At 42.4% G+C, this 20,964-nt stretch overlaps 1 protein-coding gene across 6 annotated transcripts in view; it reads right to left on the minus strand.

Annotated features, from left to right (window-relative positions):
* Nucleotides 1-20,964, minus strand: part of RGS12 (regulator of G protein signaling 12) — a 96,474-nt gene that overhangs the window by 11,323 nt on the left and 64,187 nt on the right. For 5 of the 6 annotated variants that reach the window (XM_060279052.1, XM_060279053.1, XM_060279047.1 and 2 more), the window contains 8 exons: nt 18,709-18,879; nt 14,333-14,486; nt 13,841-13,929; nt 11,963-12,157; nt 9,892-9,965; nt 9,248-9,374; nt 6,307-6,403; nt 427-497 (listed from right to left, as the gene is read on the minus strand). In XM_060279052.1, the coding sequence (XP_060135035.1) occupies nt 427-497; nt 6,307-6,403; nt 9,248-9,374; nt 9,892-9,965; nt 11,963-12,157; nt 13,841-13,929; nt 14,333-14,486; nt 18,709-18,879 (978 nt within the window). The remainder of the gene's footprint in view (nt 1-426; nt 498-6,306; nt 6,404-9,247; nt 9,375-9,891; nt 9,966-11,962; nt 12,158-13,840; nt 13,930-14,332; nt 14,487-18,708; nt 18,880-20,964) is intronic. The other variant, XM_060279048.1, reaches the window with a different exon arrangement.

A 20,964-nucleotide genomic window follows, 5' to 3' on the forward strand; every position in this document is an offset into this window, starting at 1 on the left:
CTTTCTTTGGCAGTCATTTTCCAGCTCTCTGTGGGGAAGAGCAGCCAGGGATGATTTGAGTGGGAAAAGAGTCCAAGGTGACAGGGATAAGCATTCTCATCACCTTGTGATGTTTCACGCCCAGTTGCAGCCCCCTTTAGATGCTTTGCATGGGGGGAAAATGTGGGGAGGTACATGTAACTGCATATAACAGTGTCTTGGCCTTCAAGGACAGAAGTCAGAGAACAGAAGACAGGGGCATGCACGGGTGAAAGCAACAAAACAAAGCCCTTACATACGTGAAAGGCAGGACATAATCAGCCGAAACAAACACTAAGCAAATGCCATTAAACATTTGGGACATTCTTTTCACCCACAATTTCCAATCTGGGAAATAAATCAAAACCTGGGAATAATTGGAGTGACAAATAATTTCAATAAACTTACTGTAGGTGCTTGATATCTTGCATTAGGAGTTATAGCTGTACTGTGTTTTAATGGTGCCCCCTTTCCCTGGTCTGTGAATGATAGAGATTTTAAAAATTACAAACCTTTTCCCCCCTGTAACACAGGTATTTAAATCATACCGTACTAGTTTATGACCAAGAATTTGGGGAGAGAAGAGTTTACTGGATTTTACCATTTTCTGGAGGATATCCCCACCGACTTTCATGATTGCTATTTCAGTGGCCTGGATCAGTTTGAATGAGTGTCATAAATGAAGACAGAAATTACTATGATTATTATTTAGATTTCTTACCCACCCTTCACCGAGGTCCCAGGATGCATTAAAACAATTGTGCTGGACCTTGTCTATCCTGGATTTCTTGCTGGCTAGCTGCCTCCCTTTATGTGAGGTGCTACAAGACTTCAAACTTCTATTATTTTGGTTCCTACTCAGTAAGATATACTTTGATTTTATTTCCAACCCAGCTAGTGTTCTCTTTCCAAGCTTTTCTTTATGGATCAGAGCAACAGGAAGCAAGGAAGTAGATCTGGTGCTCCCTCTTCTACCCAGAGTCTTTTTCAGAAACAGTCTGCTGAGCTACTCAGTTCTGGGTTTTCTAACATAGGCAACCACTTACCACAGAGGATTTGGATTTCCCTACAGGGTACAAAGGGGAGTTTCAGGAAGACGTTTAGGGCCCTAAATCTGTCTGAGCACTAGGTGCTTTCAGCCCTACCTCTCAGTGGAAAAGTGGAGGCACCTGAAGCGAAGATGCCAATTTCAGCCCAATGTTCACAAACATCCCATGAGGAAGGTTCAGACAAACTCCGTCCCCCATTGAAAGACAAAGTGAAGAGTGTTGTGGGGCAGTGTGGGCTCCTTCCCCTGTGTGTTCAGCCAGCATGTAAAGGGGTTCTGCATCCATACTGATGCAATGATTTCATGTGATCTGTTTGTTAAGTGAAGTGGCTCAACTACTACGAAGATTGGAATGCAGCTATCATTTGGCTTTTGCAATTCCCCAAATTTTGCACTGTAGTTCTCAGCTAAAAATAGATGCCAAAATTGCATTGAAATCTACTTACAAAACTGACACAGATAGACTGATCCACCCATCCCTAGATAAATGCATACGCCCCCCTCCACATATCAGCTGAAAATGTGTAGAAATTGGGGGTGTTGCTAATACATTCATTATTAAAGGCCCATGTGACTAAATGCCAGAGAATGGGGTAGGATATGTCAAGCTGCGCAAATAAATCTCCCCTTTCTGAGAAGAAGGCATATACACACTGTTTCACAGCCCCATAGTTGTTCACAGACATAACAGAACACTTTAAAACAACAAACTACAGTAAAAGCAACATCGGAACTAACAAAACAGAACAAAATACTGGTGTTCAGACAGCATGAAAAGCACATCTATACAGCATTAACAAACTTTCTGATGACTAGGAGGGAAGGTCCTAAACATGCCTCTGAGAGAGGGAATGCCAGAACTTAGGCCTTAGGCACTACTACGGGGAGGGTTGTGTCCCAGGTACTCACCAAGTATAGCTCAGATGGTGAAAGGACCCAGAGCACAAGATCTTACTATCGTGAGGGTAGGAGTAGATGATCCTTCAGATATCCTGCACCCAACCTATTCAGGGATTTCAAAGTAACAGCCAGCTATTTGAACTGGGCTCAAAAACATACAGGGAGTCGATGCACAGCAATGGAGTCCCATGTTCCCAATAAGGGGTCCTGTTAACACAGGCTACCAACAACACTGTAAACCAACTGATGTTTACAAATAATCTTCAAAGTAGATTTCCCTTGCAAAGTGCAACCAAATAATGTATAATAGTGGCCAGATCTGCTTTCCCCAGAAAGTTAGTGCCCTAGCCAAAGCTGTGCATTATTATTAGCCACAGTCACAATCTGAGTCCAGTAGCATGCCCAAACTGTAAACCTTAGCTTCCTGTAACAGGTTGAATACCTATTCCCAAATTGGCTTTCCCACTGACCCAAAGCACCTGCGTCTTGCCTGAATTAAGTCTTATTACATGCAGCCCATCACAGCCTCCAAACACTGGTTCAGAGTTTCAATTGCCTCCCAAGAGCCTGATGGAAAAGAGAAATAGAGCTGGACGTGAACTGCATACTGATGGCACTATTCTCCAACACCATGGACAACTTCTCCCAGTGTTTCTTACAGATGTCATGCAGGCCTCTCCAAGTGGCTTCATGTAGCATGGGGAACATGATGCAACTCAAATGAGCAAGTCCCTTCTGGAATCTGCCCTCCAGTTAGCACTGGAACCAACACCAAAGAGTGCCCACAAGTCAAATCTGGCAAAGCAGTCTAGAAGGATATCATAGTTTATTAGCGGTAGATCAAAAGCTGCTGAAAGGACCAGCAAAACTAAAAGGAACACACACCCCATGTCCGATTCCTAATACAAGCTGTACACCAGTGCAACCAAGGCAGTTTCAGTACCAAAACCAGGTCTGCAATCAGACTGAGATGCGTCTAGAAAGCGCATACAGTCGTATCTCGGAAGTCGAATGCCTTGCGACTCGGACATTTTGGCTCCCGAACGCCACAAACTCGGAAGTGAGTGTTCCACTTTGTGAATGTTCTTTGGAACCCAAACGTCTGGTGCGGGTTCCACGGCTTCTGATTGGCTGCAAAACATTTGGAAGCCACGCCTTGGTTTCCGAATATTTTGGAAGTCGAATGGACTTCCGGAATGGATTCTGTTCGACTTCCGAGGTACGACTGTGTAATCTTGAGCCCCTTGCCCAAAAGTCTAGAGTTACTCAGGATGACGGGATCCAGCATCTTATTATTGCTTATTTCTTCTTTCAAGGTTAATGTAACCTTACTCTCACGTACTAAGTGTTCCATGTGGCCATTCCTCTCCACCAAAATTAGCCAAGAATGGACCAGAAGTGTAAATGGTCAAACACAAACTTCCAAGGATTTTGTTCGCTTTCTCAAGCTGCACAAGCTGAAATGTACCCATAACAAACAGAAAAAGCAGATGTATCGGGTACATCCACAGACTCAGCAATTAACCTGTACTCCAAGTAGGAATGAATACCAGCAATGTGTTGTGCAAATTAGTCACAGCAGGTTAGCGATAATACCTCCCCATCAGACCAAGGTATACTGTAATAGGCTCTTTCCTATCCAGAATAGCTCCAGTGATCTACACGGAGCAAACATAATGACAGTGATGTGGGTTTTATGGGAAATTTTGTATTGGGGAAATGTTTCCACTACCCTAGAGATCTGATTAAGCACATTTATTTGATTTACATTTCACAAATCACAACTAAAAAGCGTTTCCTGTTAATTTTAAATGCAATTTAAATATCTGAAAAAGCTTTTCCCATAGCCAAAGGTGGGTGAAAAGAAATATTTGATTAGGAAAAACATTCAGTAATGTGACTGTAGTGTGGATTAAATGCTATGTTGTACTCAAGCCAATTCTAGCTTTACTTCAGGTGAAACCTACTGCTAGGCATACTCAGAGTACTCTGCTAGGCATACTCAGTGATGAAATCACTGACCTTACGTAATTGAAGTCCACAGATTTCATTGGGTCAACTATGATTTAGTTGGATATCACCCTTGGAAATATTTTTATTGGAATACTTGTAAATGATAGCATATTCCCTTACATCAGTGGTTTTCAACCAGGGTGCTGTGGGTGCCTTGATTTGGTGATCATGGGTGCTGCGGGCAATACTGGCCTCTGTCCCTTTTTCCTTCTCTCCTTTCTCAGTGCCCTCTTGCATCTCTGCCTCCCAAAGGCTTGCACAGCTATTTGTTGCAGCAGCCCTGGCTACAAGCTTCCCAGGTGAAGAGTGTCTATTCAGGGGGTGCTTCCCAGGCCCCTATGGGGGAATGTGAGGAGGCACCTGTCTTTGGGATGCGACAGAGGCAGCTCAGAGACCAGGGGTGGCAGTAGCGGCTGCCCAGAGGACTCCCAAGGAGAGGAGAGGAGAGGAGGAGAGAAGAGAAGAGAAGAGAAGAAAAGAGAGGAGACTGAGGAAACACTCCACAAGGGAGGGTGTTCAAAAAGGGGTGAGAGGCTGCCAGCTCTGCAGGCAAGTGGTGACATAACTGGGCTCCTGAGCCCCATGGGGTGCCACAGAAATAATGTAATTGGTCAAGGGAGCCGGGGACCCAAAAAGGTTGAAAACCTCTGCCTTACATTATTTAGATTTTTTTAAAGGCATGCATTTAAATCTATAAACATACTAATGCCCATGCCAGAAGAGCATAGCTGCCAAGTTATCCCTTTTCTCACGAGGAAGCCTATTCAGCATAAGGGAATTTCCCTTAAAAAAAGGGAGAACTTGGCAGCTATGGAAGAGTGCATAAATATAAGTAATTCCTTCGGAGGAGGAGGAGGAGAAAATTAATTACAACTTTGATTTGCCCAATTAATCTTCATTCATTGTGTTCCTAACAATACATTTCTAAAGGTGGAAAAGCATATTAGTTGAAGCTACCCCACTATTACTCCAATGCAATAGGCTCTAACCCAGGCTTCCTCAACCTCTGCCCTCCAGATGTTTTGAGACTACAATTCCCATCATCCCTGACCACTGGTCCTGCTAGCTAGAGATCATGGGAGTTGTAGGCCAGAAATATCTGGAGGGCCAAGGTTGAGGAAGCCTGCTCTAACCTAAGTCTCATCAGACTTGTTGCATGCCGCCTTCTACCATCCCTGCTCCCAGGTCCGCAGGAAACTATTGCCTCTAATGAGGGGAGAAAGTGCTATAGCTTTATAATGTCAACTATTTTGATCATTTACTGGTATCCATTTCTGGCACTAGGAAACACCTCCAGAACTGTCAGGAATCCATCTGGATCCTTCCGTCTCCAGCGGTAGACTATTTTAATAGCAACCCCCTCCCTGCAAATAGAGGCTACAGAAAATCCAAAACCATATTAGGTAGTGATCAGTTCATGACAAAGGAGTTATGATAACTTCTCCAATCTATACATGCACATATGCTGGTGCTGTATATACATATATGCTACAATATGGGTGGGACCCAGTATTAAGACAGGCTCATTGTTCCCATGCAGGCTTGGTCAATGAAATCAGCTCTGTATGCTTGGTCAGGGAGATACTGATGCCAAGGCTTATTTAGAGCTAGCCAGAAAGGGCCTGGACAAAGAGGTGGATTCACATCAGATTACTAAAGTTCCATCTCCCTGCTTGCTGCTGCAATAGGAAAACTGGTGGGACAGATAAATCCTTTCTACCTCATCTAAGCAACAAGTCTCTATCACACAAACCATATTGGACTGCCCATCCAGGTTCAAGCCCTGGGTGCCTGATGTATTATTGACCAAGCAATCACAGCCAGGGTTGACTGCCAAAAACTACAGAATATTGTGAGAAAAAGAACAGCTCTCACTTGTCTGAACTTCCTTGCTTGAAACACTCCCACTGCCTTATCACTTTCTGCTCAACACGCTGACTATAGTAGCGTTCAGATTTCCCACCTTACAATTCCCTAACCCAATCTTTGGCCACCAAAAGCAAGGATCCCTGTTCAGAACAGAGAAAGCAGCTAAATACAACAGCCAAATACAAAAACCAGAGTTCTAAAATGCAGTACCCCTCTGATACAGTGCTAATAAAATTCCAAGTTTTCAAACATTCCTGCATTTTTTTCTTATTTATTTGGATAAAAAGTATGACACTTTGTAACAACTTCATGGTGAGTACTGGCACCTATTTTTCTAGAAAAAAGCACTAGTTCTAAAACAGCTGAAAGGTGGCAGGTTGGGCAAGGCTGTATTTCTAGGAATGTGAAGTGAAGAAAGCAGTAGACTAATCAGAAATAATCATTTCAGAACTGCTTACCTTTTCCTTTTTTTGGTTGCCTTTCATCTAGAATAACCCGTTGTCCATCAAGATTAGAGATGGGAACGCCAAGATCTAATGGTTCCTGTTCACCATTCTGTGGTCAAATTTTGATAAAAACAAACTAATTTTAAGCTCTTACCTTAAAATTCACTATATAACAAAGAATTACCAAACATAAGTTATCAGCTAGAGCCTGGGGAAGACATCTTTATTTACTTGCTGGAGCATCTGCCTGTGAGAAGTTATTGTATCCATCTGGTCGCTCTAAGGAGAGCAGCCCAGAAAACTATTTAACCTCTAGAAACCAAAGGCCAAAGGGGTCTGTGAGGAGGATGATAGCTAATTGTAAGTAGCAATTCCATCTCAAGTAAAAATAGCTAACTACTTTACATTTTATTTGATCATCCTGAAGTATTGGTGTTCGGGTGTATTTTTAGTGGGCTCTGTGTGATTTTAATGTAACTATTGATAGTGTGTTTTACTCAAACAACTGTGAGAATCGAAATTGCCCGGGACATTACTGACTAGTCCAAAGCAGAATAAAATTGTTACCGTCGTATGCCGTCCCAGCTTTGGCTCCTTGAACAGATTCTTTTATAAGTAGTCAATTTGATATTTTATGTGCTGCTGTGCCAACCCATTCTCTTGAGTTGGGCAATCCCAGGGAAAATGCAAAAGATGGCTCCTTACATTGCAACCTTTATTAATTGCTAGAACAGTTCAACAACTTTACCACCAACTATATCAAATAGAATTGAAAAAATGGCTGTACTGTTAAATTGGTATGGGACCTGCTGGTGAAGGGCACGTAATAACTTTCATAATAATAATAATGATAGTAAAAATCTAGGTCATAGTTACTATGATATTTACTCTGGGAAACATCTGAGTTAAAACATAATTAAGAAGCCATCAACAAGGATCCCAGTTTGGGAGAAGCAGCAATCCAGTGACAGCGACTGGTTTTTGGGACAGGTCAGTCTGTAGGATGGTGGCAAAGCAATCTGAAATTATTAATAAGCTGATTTGTAAGTTATACAGGTGGTACTTCAGGTTCTGCTTGGTGAAGAGGTGGAAGCTGCTTGGTAAGATCAGGTTCGCAGCCTGGGGGTGCTTCAAGATCCAGCTGTGCCACTGGAGACTCATCTGGCATGACTTGTTCTTGAGAAACCCATGCTGGGTCTTACTAATCATAGTATCCTTTTCTAAGTGCTCACAGACCAACCGTTTAATTATCAGTTCTAGGGCCTTTTCTGGTATCAATGACAAGCTGACCAGTCAGAAGTTAGAAGGGTCATCTTTTTCTCCCTTTCTGAATTGCCTTCCTCCAGTCTGCAGGGACCTCACCTGTTCCCCAATAATTCTCAAAGAGGATAGACAGAGGCTCTGAGATTACACCCACAAGCTCTTTTTGTACCTTTGGGTGCAGCTCCCTCCTAGCATCATTTATTCTATTATCATGTTGGAGCACAAGTCCTTGATCTATGGTTGACAGCTCCACCCTAAATCCTGCTTGTGCTTCTGCTAGAATGCTAGTTTATTACAGAGGTGGGCAGCGACTAGTTTACTATAATTATACTTAAAAGACTAATCGGTCTATAATTAGGTGGTTCAGATTTATTCCATTTCTTATATTGTGGTATGATAATTGCTAATCCCCAATCGTCAGGAATAATTGCTGACTTGATCGATGCTGGTAAACAAGGCTGCTAGCATTTGGGCCCACTATTCAACATTGGCTTTAAATAGCTCAGAAGGAATATTATCTATCCCCGGGGCTTTGCCTTGTTTGAGATTTACAGTAAACTGACACACTTCCTTTATAGCAGGCATGTCAATTTTTGTCCGTTTTGGGGGCCTAATCCGGCCCGCCTGTCAATTTAATTCGGCCCCTGTGGCAGTATACAGTCATAGCTCGGTTTAAGTACGCTTTGGTTTGATTACTTTCAGTTTAAGTACTCCGCGGACCTGTCTGGAACGGATTAACCCACTTTCCATTACTTTCAATGGGAAAGTTCGCTTCAGGTTAAGGACGCTTCAGGTTAAGTACAAACTTCCAGGACCAATTGTGTACTTAAACCGAGGTACCACTGTATTTCCTGGGGTAAAAGCTTAAAAAAAGTTCAATCAGAGATTTGTATGTCCTCTTAAGTTTGAACCACGCTGTTGGAAGTGCAAGTAGATTAGCTGCCCTGTAAATCTTGAATTTTCCCAACAGAGTATGTTTCATGGCAATACATTCCTGATCAGCCCTGGTTTATTGGGCTCTGAAGACCATCATCCTACCTTTTTTTTTGACTCAGACAGATCTGAAGATAAGAGATCATATCCTAAAGCAAAGCTATTCTTGTTTCAGGAGAAGAGGTATTTAATAGGGTGTCTCACATGGATATGCATTTGACAAATGTATAGTGTTAACACACATATTATTGCTATCTACCTTTACTTCCTAGTCTTTCGGATTTGATAACTGCAAAAGTAAATGCACACATACATCTAGAGCAGGCATCCCCAAACTGCGGCCCTCCAGATGTTTTGGCCTACAACTCCCATGATCCCTAGCTAAGAGGACCAGTAGTCAGGGATGATGGGAATTGTAGTCCAAAACATCTGGAGGGCCAAAGTTTGGGGATGCCTGATCTAGAGTCTTTAAACATATATCAGTAATAGAAAAAGAGAGTTCAGAAGTAAAGGATAATGGTGTCCGAAATAAGCTTTAAAATCTTGTATATTACGTGGGGTCAAAGTAATAGATACATAGGTGTTTCCCCCCCTAAAAAAAACCCAGAATGAAATATTTTGACTGCATTATTTGTACTTCAATATATGGTGCTTACTATATAAAGGTATTACAAATATGCTGTAAAAAAAACCCCGTATATTCTTCTGCAGATAAGCAAAGCTAAAGATTTCAAACATATTCTAATAAATTACTTACTAGCCTTGCCACAAGATTATTAAGATTTAAACCATATTTTGCAACCACCGGTCGAAGGACTTCTGTTACTGGTTTGGTGGGTTTAGCTTTTAAGCCAACAGATCTATTGATAGGAATGAGATCCAACCTAAAACATATGAAAACATTCAGTAAGTCTTTGCCGTTAAAAGCCATTCAGAACATATAAGAAGTTTGCAATCATGTTAGGGTATTTGAATAAATGAGAGGCTGTGAACATTTCGTTCAGTGTAGCTTCACTTATAGGCACATCAGTTTTACAGATCTGTCTGCACCCTTTGCGTTCTTGAGAAAGACTGCAATTATTGTCTGTGCAGTAATTGCCCCAAAGGTGCTGTTCTGGTACAACATCCAGAGCAGCTTCTGTCGAAGAAGCTGAAAACCAAATGAACTCTGCTGCCTTGCCTGCCCTGCCGCTGGTGGAGAAGCAGCGCTGGCAGTGGTGCCAGTTTCTGGTGAAATCTCTCACCGAAATCTTGTGAGATTATCACAGAGCACACAAGATCTTATGAAATTTCAGTGGTATCTCGCGAGATCTCATGCTCCTGTTTTGCCTCAGGCAGAGAAACGGGACACAATGTGCTCTCAACTTTAAAAGCCACAGGAGGAGGAGGTTTTTTCCTTACCGAAATAAAGTTCTCTTTTCTAAACGAAGAGCTCGAGAATCCAAAATGCTGCTGTCCTGATGCAATACAAGTGGCTACAACCATAGAAGGGACAGAAGAACATGGTAATAGAAATGGTATTTAGGGGGGAAATAAAATCTATCAAAAACAGGAAACAGTCTTACTTTCAGTACAGTGCTTACATGCAAACTACTACTTAGGACTTTACTGAGATTTTGTGGAATACATATATATGCATATATTTCAAGGTGATTCCTCATGCCTACCTGGCTTTGTTGGGAATAGCTGAGGAAGAGGATTGCAAACGCAACACCTTTCTAACACCAGCTAATGAACAGAGTGCAGAAACTGCCTCTGCCTCCCTCTCCCACTCATTATGGGAAATATTGTACAGTATGTGTCTTACCTTCCAAGTCCCGGACTGCAGAATCCGGGACCGGCAGCCGTGTGACACCGGAAGTTGCGTCGACGTAACTTCCGGTGTCGCTTTGCCCTTCTATGGGCACCAAAAATGGCCGCCGCCGGCTTCAAAAGTTGCTTCTATGCATGACCGGAAGTGTGTCGGTGCAACTTCCGGTGTCGCCCTGCCCATCTATGGGCACCAAAAATGGCCGCCGCCGACACCGGAAGTCGTGTCTACACACTTTCGGTCATGCGTAGATGCGACTTTTGAAGTCGGCGGCGGCCATTTTTTGTGCCCATAGAAGGGCAAATCAGAAAGAAAAAAATGGCCGCTGGCAGGAGAAAATAACGGAGAAAAACGGGAGACGAAGTGATATGGGGGACCACCGGGAAAAGGTAAGTAAAAACGGGGGTTTCCCGGGGAAAACGGGGTACTTAACAGCTATGGTATGTGTGTATATGCAACATATTTTAAAATTATGTTCTCATTTTGTGTTAGTGTACATAACATTATTATTAAAAGCAATGTCATGCAATCTCAGAAATAAATGCAGATAAGTGACAAAGGATTTTGGAAATTCATAACTACTCCATCTGCCAATTGCCCTGTGACTGCAGAGCTGATGGGAGGCATGAGACTAAGGTCTACTGGGAGACTACACGCCCTGCCTCCCAGGAATCTGGATTCTTCTATTGGCCAATGAAGAATCCTTTCCTCTTCCCTCCCTATTCCCTTTTCCTTTTCTCTCATCTCCCCATATAAGCACATTGAACCATGTTGATCATTGGCACTTTTAGAAGTGCCACATAATGTTTGTTCCTCACATGCGAGAAATGTATCCTTCGGTGTGTCAGCACCTATCCTCTGGTATCCCCTGGCCTTCATGGTATCATTCATGGTATTTTTTTTACTGTCAGCTTCAGTAAAACTTTTGTTTAGGCCAGGGGTCCCCAGACTTACCCGGCTTTGGGCCGGTGCCCACCGCGCCAATCGCGCGGCGGGCCGGAGGGCAGGGGAGTGTGTGCGCAGTGGGCCGGAGGGCGGGGGAGTGCGCGCCCGTGCGCATGCGCGCACACACTTACTGGAGCGGTGGCGCGCTTGCAGGTCGGAAAAATCGTCGATAATCATTTGTGCGCATGCGTATGGGCCTCCCCCCAACCCGGAAGTGCACTGGAAATGACCTCTTCTGGGTCGGGAGAGGCCTATACGCATGCGCACAAACGATTTTCCGCGCTTTTTTCCCGATTTGGAAGTGCGCCGCCGCGCTGCGCGCCGTAAGAGCGGGCGGCAGCAGCGGGCGGTGGGGGTCGTCGCGGGCCGGATTGGGAGGCCAATTAGGCCGCATCTGGCCTGCGGGCCGTAGTTTGGGGACCCTAGTTTAGGCAATCCTACCCAAACATTTTCTGACATGTATTTTAATATGCAATTCTATTTTATTATGTATAGTTTAAAGCCTGTTGAATTTATTTATATTTAATTTGTTTCTTTTGTGCACTTGTTTTTAACATCTGACTATCAGTACTTTTAAAGTATGTTTCATATGTTCTGTAAACAACTTGTAGGTTTTGATGATTAAGTGGTATACAAATCCTGTTAAATAAAATAAAATGTATGCTAGACTGTGAATATGCAGGCAATGCTTAGAATGCTACCCAAATTTTGTGTTACCTTGTCTCCACCAATTAAAAACAGATCTACTGCAGCTATGTTAATGCCTTGTTTCTCACAGAATCCGGATAACATCTCTTTGATTGAGAATCCAGCTTTAACAGCCATTGTATATGATGAGCCATCTGGAAGGTTTATATGGCAGCATTTAGAAGCCTTCTCTTTCTCAGTTGCAGATGCCCTATAAGAGTCAAACTTCCAAGAGACAAGAGAGCAGGTTAATATTCAATGTTAAATGAAAATAACAAGCAGAGAAGAAAGGCTACTTGGAAAACAGCATTACAACCCAAAGACCACTGTATGTTTTGTAAAGAAAAATACTTGATGTTTAACTTTCCTTTGTTAAATTATTGTGCAATCAGAATTAAATATTGTTATTCTCTTATTAGAAGCTGTCATTCTATACACTACATACTCTCTCCTTGTTAATGAGGGCTAGCAGGGATGAAAGAGTCAAGCCTTATGGTGAACAATACCTGCAACACAATTTTTATCTATAAGTATTTTTGCATGTATTGTATTGTTGCATGTTTATGTGATCTTTATGTGCTCTTAAGAAAGATCTAAGAAGGATGTTGGCAAGCTGGAATATGTGCAGAGGGGGGCAACCAAGTTGACCAAGGGTTCTGGAAACCAAGCCTTATGAGGAACAGTTGAAGGAGCTGGGCATGTTTAGCCTGGAAAAGAGGAGACTGAGAGGAGGTATGGTAGCCATCTTCAAGTATCTCAAAGCTTGTTACAAGCAAGAGGGAACAAGCTTGTTTTCTCCTGCTCTGGAGGGTATAACTCAAACCAATGGCTTCAAGTTACAAGAAAGGAGATTCTGACTAAACATCAGGAAGAACTTTCTGACAGCAAGAACTGTTTGACAGTGGAATGGACTCCCTTGGGAGATTGTACCTTGGAGGCTTTTAAGCAGAGGTTGGATGGCCATCTGTCATGGATGCTTAATTGAGATTCCTGCATTGCAGGGGGTTGGACTAGATGACCCTTGAAGTCCCTTCCAACTCTACAATTCTTTTCTATGTTTCTTTATTTTAGGAAAACATATGCACAGTAATGCATATGTTGCTGCATATAATAATGCGTATGAAAATGTGGAAATTGTTAAAGTCAGCCAACTATATATTCGATATCAAACAACCTGAGCATCAAAGAGCACATGAAATGCAAAATATTATTACAACACACGAATGTTTAGGGCGCTGGGCTAGAAAAATGTCTTATAAATACAAATTACTACAGTATGCAATATAATTCTCACTAGAGCATACTTCCTTCAGATAAAATACATAGTTCAGTGATAGATCGCCTGCTTTGCATGTAGTAGATTCTGGGTTCAATCCATGGCATCTCCAGTTAAAGCAACAGGGGATGTGAAAGACCTTCCACATTCCTACTTGGTAATGTTTTTAAAGAAATGCAAATGACCCTTTCAAATATAAGCAGTAAGCTCCACTGAATTATGAGATACGCATATGTCATGGATATCAAAGGGCCTTCAAAATGTTTAACTTTGGTCAGGCTGTGTTCAGTGTGATTTGCTGTCTTAAAAAAAATCTTTCACCTTTCATTTACAATCTATCTATCTATCTATCTATCTGACCTATTTTCAAGTACAGTAACAAATTATTGAACGTAGCTGCATTATCTATACTATTTAAAATGTAAAACTTGTTCTCTCCTTTAACATTTGCACATTATTTTTGCATAATGAAACACCACATCCTATTTTCTGTCAAGCAGCTGGACTTTTGCCTACCAAGCAGTATTTTTCTGACTCATCTCCGGGTGTTTTAACTTGGGGAGTACAGTTATTCAAGCTTTTACCCCCATGCTCTCCCTGACATATTTTTGGTCCTAACATGCAAGCCTTACCATTTCAAGACTTGCAGATGATGACAACGAGTCTTGAGATTCATGTCTGTAGGACAATCCATTGGCATGAGAGGGATCTGTACAGCAATCTTAAAATCATGGATAGTGCAATTAATTTAAACATATAGTAACAATCTTGTTAGACAACTTTAAATCACCAGAGCAGAATTTTCAAATAAAATGCTGAGTATATGTCACGTGTAGAATGTATTGAAACAGCTTCCTAATCATGCTTTAAGATCAAAAAAACATATTGCTCTGTCCATTGCAATCAACTAAGCACGCTTGAGACTATAAACAGTGTCTATAATTCTATTTACAGGTAGGTAGCCGTGTTGGTCTGAGTCGAAGCAAAATAAAAAAATTCCTTCAGTAGCACCTTAAAGACCAACTAAGTTTATATTTTGGTATGAGCTTTCGTGTGCATGCACACTTCTTCAGATACCTGCACACTTCTTCAGATATAATTCTATGTTTGCAAATTAAACTTACCTTTGGGATAATCACCATTCTCCTTTTTCTTCTGAGATCTCCCCAAACTCTTGCTTCTAGACCACGAAAAAAATGTTCCTTTTTTTTTCCTTTCAAGGTCTTCCTCTCCCGATTCTTCATTTAAAGATCGCCCAGACTTGGATTTTCCACATAACTATCACAATATAATTTTTTAAAAAAGAAAAACAGCTGGAAATGTTGTGCTAATTTAATCAGAGCAGCAGCACTTATACTTTCTGATATAGCTAAATATTATAGCCCAATTCACAACTAACCTTTCATACAAGTGACTGCCCCAACAAGCCTTGGGCTCTCTCTCTCTGTGACAAGAGATCAGAATAATCCACTTCTGCTTTTAAACAAACTACAGTTTCTTGGGTTGTTGTTTTTTAAGTCAGCAAATGGATTTACTATGGTTTGATTGTGAACTGCTCTCAGTAACTATACAGTCATACCTCGGTTTGCGACCACCTCCGTTTGCGACCGATTGGTTTGCGACCGCCGCGGACCCGGAAGTGTTTACATCCGGGTTTTGCGGTGTGTGGATGCGCGGAAGCAATCTGCGCAGCGTGCGGATGTGCAGAGGCGCTCTATCGGTGCTTTGCGCATGTGCAGAAGAGCCCCTCGGTTTACGACGAACTCAGGGAGTGACCAGCTCCCTGGAACGAATTGCGGTCGCAAACTGAGGTATGACTGTACTTTACACAAATCCAAGTCCCTCAAGTGCAGATTGTGGGATAACCAGCTTCATAAAACCAAAATACTTAAGTCTAATTATTGCATGAGAGGGTTAATGCCATAGAGCAGGGATGTCCAACAGGTTGATCGCGATCTACTGGTAGATCCCCAGGAGGTTTTGGTAGATCGCGGTCGATCGCAGGGTCCCTTTCCTTAGCGTTTGAAAAATAGAATCCGGCCCCGCCCCCTCGGCCTGCCCTCAATTGTCAATCTGCAGAACAGAAGACAGAGTTTACTCAGTGAGGCTGTTTGTTTCCCCAGCGATCTTTTGGTGAGTGGCTGTATCTCCTTTCCCCCCCAAAGCCTTATAAACGGGGATAGATCACTGCCAGTTCTTAATTCTGTAAGTAGATCACAGTCTCTTGGGAGTTGGCCACCCCTGCCATAGAGTAAGCTGTCCTGCCAAGCTTAGCTAGGACACTCACCCTCACCTTGGGAGGAAGATAAGCAAGCCTATTGTCCTCATTCAGTCTACCGTGTTTCTCCTAAAATAAGACGGGCCTTAAAAATAAGCCATGGCAGGCTTTTCATGAGTAGAATAAATATAAGACATACCCCGAAAATAAGCCATACCAGGTAGTGTTGTTAGCAGGTCTGGATGGCGCTTCCGTTACGGTAGAAAAAGGACGATGCCTGTCGGTGCAGCGCGAAGCCCCGACCCAGCAGGACCCAGAGAGAGGTGAAGCCCTGGGACCCGACAAGAGCAACGCGCGCCACACGAAGCCCCAGCAGGAGCTTTGGCGCGCGCTGTGCGAAGCCTCAGGACCTGGGAGGACCTGGCAGCAGGCTCAGCGGGCGGCGCGCGAAGCCGCAGGAGCCGGCAGGAGCTTCAGCCGCGCCGCATCGCATCACGCGAAGCCGCAGGACCCGGCAGCAGCTGGCAGCAGCCTCAGCCAGCTGCGTGAAGCCCGGGACCCAGCAGCGGGCGGCGCGTGAAGCCGCAGGACCCGGCAGCAGCCGGCAGCAGCCTCAGCCACGCCACGTGAAGCCGTTTGGCCGCGACGGAGCTGAGTCTGGGATCGAATAGGAGGGTGAAAAAAAACCCCAAATTCGATTCAAACGCAGAGGGGGAAAGGGAATTCCTAAGGCAAAGGGTTCCCGAGAGACCTACGAAGGAAAATTTCGAGGTTTGAGGGGCAAAGCGGCGCGGAAAAGGGCTATAAATTGTGTTGAATACAGCAGTGAAGAGACGGAGCCCACACGCTTTTGAGATACCCTCCCCCTGCGTTTTGCCTCAAGACGGAACTCTGTATGTCGGCAGCTACTACAAAGACAAGAAAATAAACTTAGAGCAAGGCAAAACTAAGAACTCTTTAAAGGAAAACTTTTAAAACCTTGCTATAACAAAGAAGAGTCTGGAGGGGAAAATAAAAAAGAAGAAGAAAGAAAGGAGCTTACTCCTGCACCGGCAATCGCTAGAGCTGAGAAAAAGAAGCCGTGGGGAGCTGCAGGAAACATGGTAAGAACCCAGAAATCCAAGCTACAGTAAAGAAAGTGAAGAACCCCCCTCCCCTCCCTGCACCCTAAGCCTGATCTGGAGGTACCCACATCCTTTGGAAGGGGAAAGGATCAGGCTGTAAAGCGCAGTTGAGACAACGAAGGAGGAGGAGGGGTGCGGAGAGCGGACATTTTCTGGATACAAACTATCCGCTTCTGCTACGCTCGGCTAGAAAGGGCTATAAAGTATCTGTTTTCGTGACATTCAGTCAGGAAAGGACTACAAGAAGACAAAGAGTTTAAGAAGGAATTAGGAGCTTTTAACTAATAAATAAAAGACTGACGATACGCAAAGGAACAGAAGGAAAGAAGGAATAAAGATCCAAACAGGAGAGAAAGGAATATCGGGGAAGGACAGCGCTGGGGAAAGGGGGAAGAAAAAACAAAAAGAACCCAAATAAAACAGACTTTTTAATTAAAGAAGATCTTAAATAAAAAGGAATAAGCACATGTAATGGCTTATTAATAATGCTGTACCCTACTTAGGTAATAAAAAAATAAGACATCCCCTGAAAATAAGCCGTGGTGTGTTTTTTTGGAGGAAAAATTAATATAAGACGTGTCTTATTTTAGGAGAAACACGGTACCAAAGAAGCTCAGCATGTGAAGAAGTTTTTGAGCTGGTTGCTGCAGCTCAGATCACATGACTCTTACAAGCCGTTCTTGTGTTCCTTTCATCACTGTAACTACAGGTGAAACTCAGAAAATTAGAATATCGGCGAAAAGTGCATTTATTTCAGTAATGCAACTTATTATTATTATTATTAACAAATGCTTTCTTTTGGAAATTCCACAGTAATAAAACGAATAATTACAATAATACAAAAATAAACAAAAATAAATATCGCTATTACATTTTCATTAATTACATTCCATTTATAACTGACCTGCCTTACAACAAATAATTACAATTACAACAAATAAAGGCTTGACATATCTTGCTTTGCATGTCATGCATCTATCTCATATATTGGTTTCACCTTTTAAGTTGCGTTACTGAAATAAATGCACTTTTCAACGATATTCTAATTTTCCGGGTTCCCCCTGTAAGCCAAGTTTTACTGCCTGTGCAACTTTTATGAATGCTGTACGGAAAAGCACATGAATATGACCTTTGCAGAAATTGTAAGTAAACAATTTTTAACTTACCAAATTTGTGGTCTTTTTCTATGCTAAGGGAAGTTTTGGAACTCACTAAGACATATTTTAAATGTCTAGCAGCCTATATTTCCAAGCTGCATATTTTGTGATTTTAGATCTCTGCTGGGGTACTCTCACCAAAGAGTACTTACCCCATATTTGGATCTCGCCAACTAGGATTTCTTCATACACACACACACACACACACACACACACACACTTGTCCTTCACAGCAGCCCAACATTGCATTCAAAGGCTTTCTAAGCGCCACCTCTGTGCCTTTGCCCTAGCTTGTCTCCAGCCACCACTCATGGTGCCTGTCCTTCAGTCCCCTGCATGGAGTTCTCCCCATTTCCCCACCTTCCAAGCAACTCCTCTTCTTCTGTCTGCTCCCCCCCTTCTTCCTGCTATTCCAAACTTAGTTTTAAAAGGTGACAATTTTCCTGTAGTAACCTCAGTTGGCACAAGCACAAGGATTTCCCAGTGTTGAGCCATCAACACCTTTTGCCATGCTTAATGGCTTCTATCCCAGGTGAAACCCTGGCCTGGAAAGGGAACTTAGCCCGTAATTTTTCCACTGACATGGCATCGTCCCTTCAATACTCCAAAAATCAGCTAAATCCGAACCCTTTATTATTTTCTAACATTCACCAACTCTAGCAGTTATGGGTGCCCTTACACCCCAAACTCTGTTACCCCATATCTGTAAATGCTGTAAATGCTGTAAATGCTTGCACCAACACATGTGGAACTGAAACTCATCTACAGTAAATGTGGAACAGAATGCTTCTGATCCTTTGCTATGGTGCTAGAAAAAAATAGAAAAAGGTGCCAAAATAAAAGCTTGAGGCTCACTTCAGCACATTCATTACATCTGACCCAGAACCTCATTCAACAAAGGGCAGTATAACAAAAAATGGCTATATTTTCCTATACATCCAGAAAATCAACAAACAGAAAACGCTTGATTGTAAATGATTGGTCATGTAAGAGACAGAAACCTTTTTTGGTGTTGATCGCTCAGAACCAAAGCTGTGTTTAGAAGTAGGGCTGTTGGGAGCGTACTGTGGATCAGGAACAGGGCGACCTTCTACTTCTGCCAAAATACAGTCTTGGTAAAGTGGAGATTTCAGAAAACGTGTATAGCTGTCAAACTTCATCAAGTTGAAAATCTGAGAAGCAAACACATCAACATCTCAAAAACAACAACACTGAATAAAGCTTTTGCAAGCATCATTTTTAAAAAACATAGTAATTTGTCGTAAGAGTGCTTGTAGTTTAAGAAGAAAATGGAAGCTACATCTAATTTCCGTTAACTGTTGTAAATAAAAGAAGTTCCTGCACAACTGCAAATAAAAGACTATTGTGATAAGTGTTACTATGTAAATGACTTTTACACTCCAGTGTTTTCAATAGGAGAGATCGTGCTTAATACTTAAAAGTGCTTAATTTTAAAAAGTGATTCATTTTGGCTGAATCTGATCCATGGCACCTGGAAAACCGAAGTTCATATCCTTGGTGCATATGAGCAGATTCTGTTACCTTCCCTGCATTAAAAAATCAACAACAACCTATCCAATATATCTACCGTATATCTATATCTATATCTCTTGAAAAAATGCTGCTTGGAAACACTGTACAACAACTGGGATTTCTTATTCTGGGCAACTGAAAAACTAAAGACTTGAAAGTCTTTACCAATTCATGTTTAATGCTGTATATTACATTAAATCTAAAATGATGAAGGGTATCTCAAAAATGTTGTGAAAATAATCTGAACTGAGATTGAAAGTATTTGGATTAATTCATCACTCTCTGCACCTTCTGGATATTTTGCTCATTTCTGCTTTGTGCTATTGCACCTCTGGTGTATTCTTTTCCCCTGGAGGTGTTTAAGCAGAGGTTGGATGGCCATCTGTCATGTGTGCTTTAGCTGAGATTCCTGCATTGCAGGGGGTTGCACTAGATGACCCTCAGGGTCCCTTCCAACTCTACTGTTCTATGATTCCGTGAAATTATGAATGGGATTGCGTGTGAGTGGAAGAGAAGCATCAAGCCTAGAACTGGAGAAAGAACCCATACAGTGTACGTCGAAATGCATGCGCAGTGAGTCTGCTCTGGTTCTGCATTCACTTCGTTTTGGTCAGATGCACAGCCTTCTCTTAATCGCTGAGATTCGGAGTGAAAGCCACTCATAGAATTTCAAATGGCATACAAATGAGGCTATACAAATGAGGCTAAATATTGTTATAATATAGGTGGCACTGCTGAACATGACGACCTCTGGAATTTGTGTTATAAAATTCGCCTAGGTTCTCTGTTTGATTCCTTGTAACTAAATCCCTGCTTTCATAACAAAGCCTAGTCTTCATGATTGTGTGTGTGTATGTGTAAGCGGGGAGAGTCTCTACTAGTCTTCAGAAAGTGAACATTAACCAGAATGTAGCTCAAAAAGCATGATTTTCAAAATGTAACAAAGTTCTAAAAGAATCATAGAATCATAGAGTTGGAAGAGACCACAAGGGCCATCCAGTCCAACCCCCTGCCAAGCAGGAAACACCATCAAAGCATTCTTGACATATGGCTGTCAAGCCTCTGCTTAAAGACCTCCAAAGAAGCAGACTCCACCACACTCCTTGGCAGCAAATTTCACTGCCGAACAGCTCTTACTGTCAGGAAGTTCTTCCCAATGTTTAGGTGGAATCTTCTTTCTTGTAGTTTGAATCCATTGCTCCGTGTCCGCTTCTCTGGAGCAGCAGAAAACAACCTTTCTCCCTCCTCTATATGACATCCTTTTATATATTTGAACATGGCTATCATATCACCCCTTAACCTTCTCTTCTCCAGGCTAAACATGCCCAGCTCCCTAAGCCGTTCCTCATAAGGCATCCATTTCCTCATCCAGTTCACAGCAGTGGTTCTGGTTGTCACAAAAGCCAACCAATCACAAACACCCTCCCCTTTCAGAACAGTTTTTCAAGTTAAATAAAATCTGGTTTTATTTAAGGTAACAAAAAAAATGTTTATCTGCAAAACTTGCAAGGTAGCCTATTAGGGTAAAGAGGAATGCAGAGGGATAAAGACGAAAGCAGGCTAGGAAGACAAGCATGTGCATCATCTGAGGCATGCAAGCTGTGGGAAGCGATGTTTACCCAGTAGCAGGGGGTGGAAAGCACATTTTCACCCACCCACGGCTATGCCCAACATTGTCTGTGTTACATCACATCGTGAGCAAAGTCTCTCTTATAAGCTCTCCA

The sequence above is a fragment of the Zootoca vivipara genome, chromosome 9 (genome assembly GCF_963506605.1).
Source record: "Zootoca vivipara chromosome 9, rZooViv1.1, whole genome shotgun sequence".
In the NCBI taxonomy this organism is placed as follows: Eukaryota; Metazoa; Chordata; class Lepidosauria; order Squamata; family Lacertidae; genus Zootoca; species Zootoca vivipara.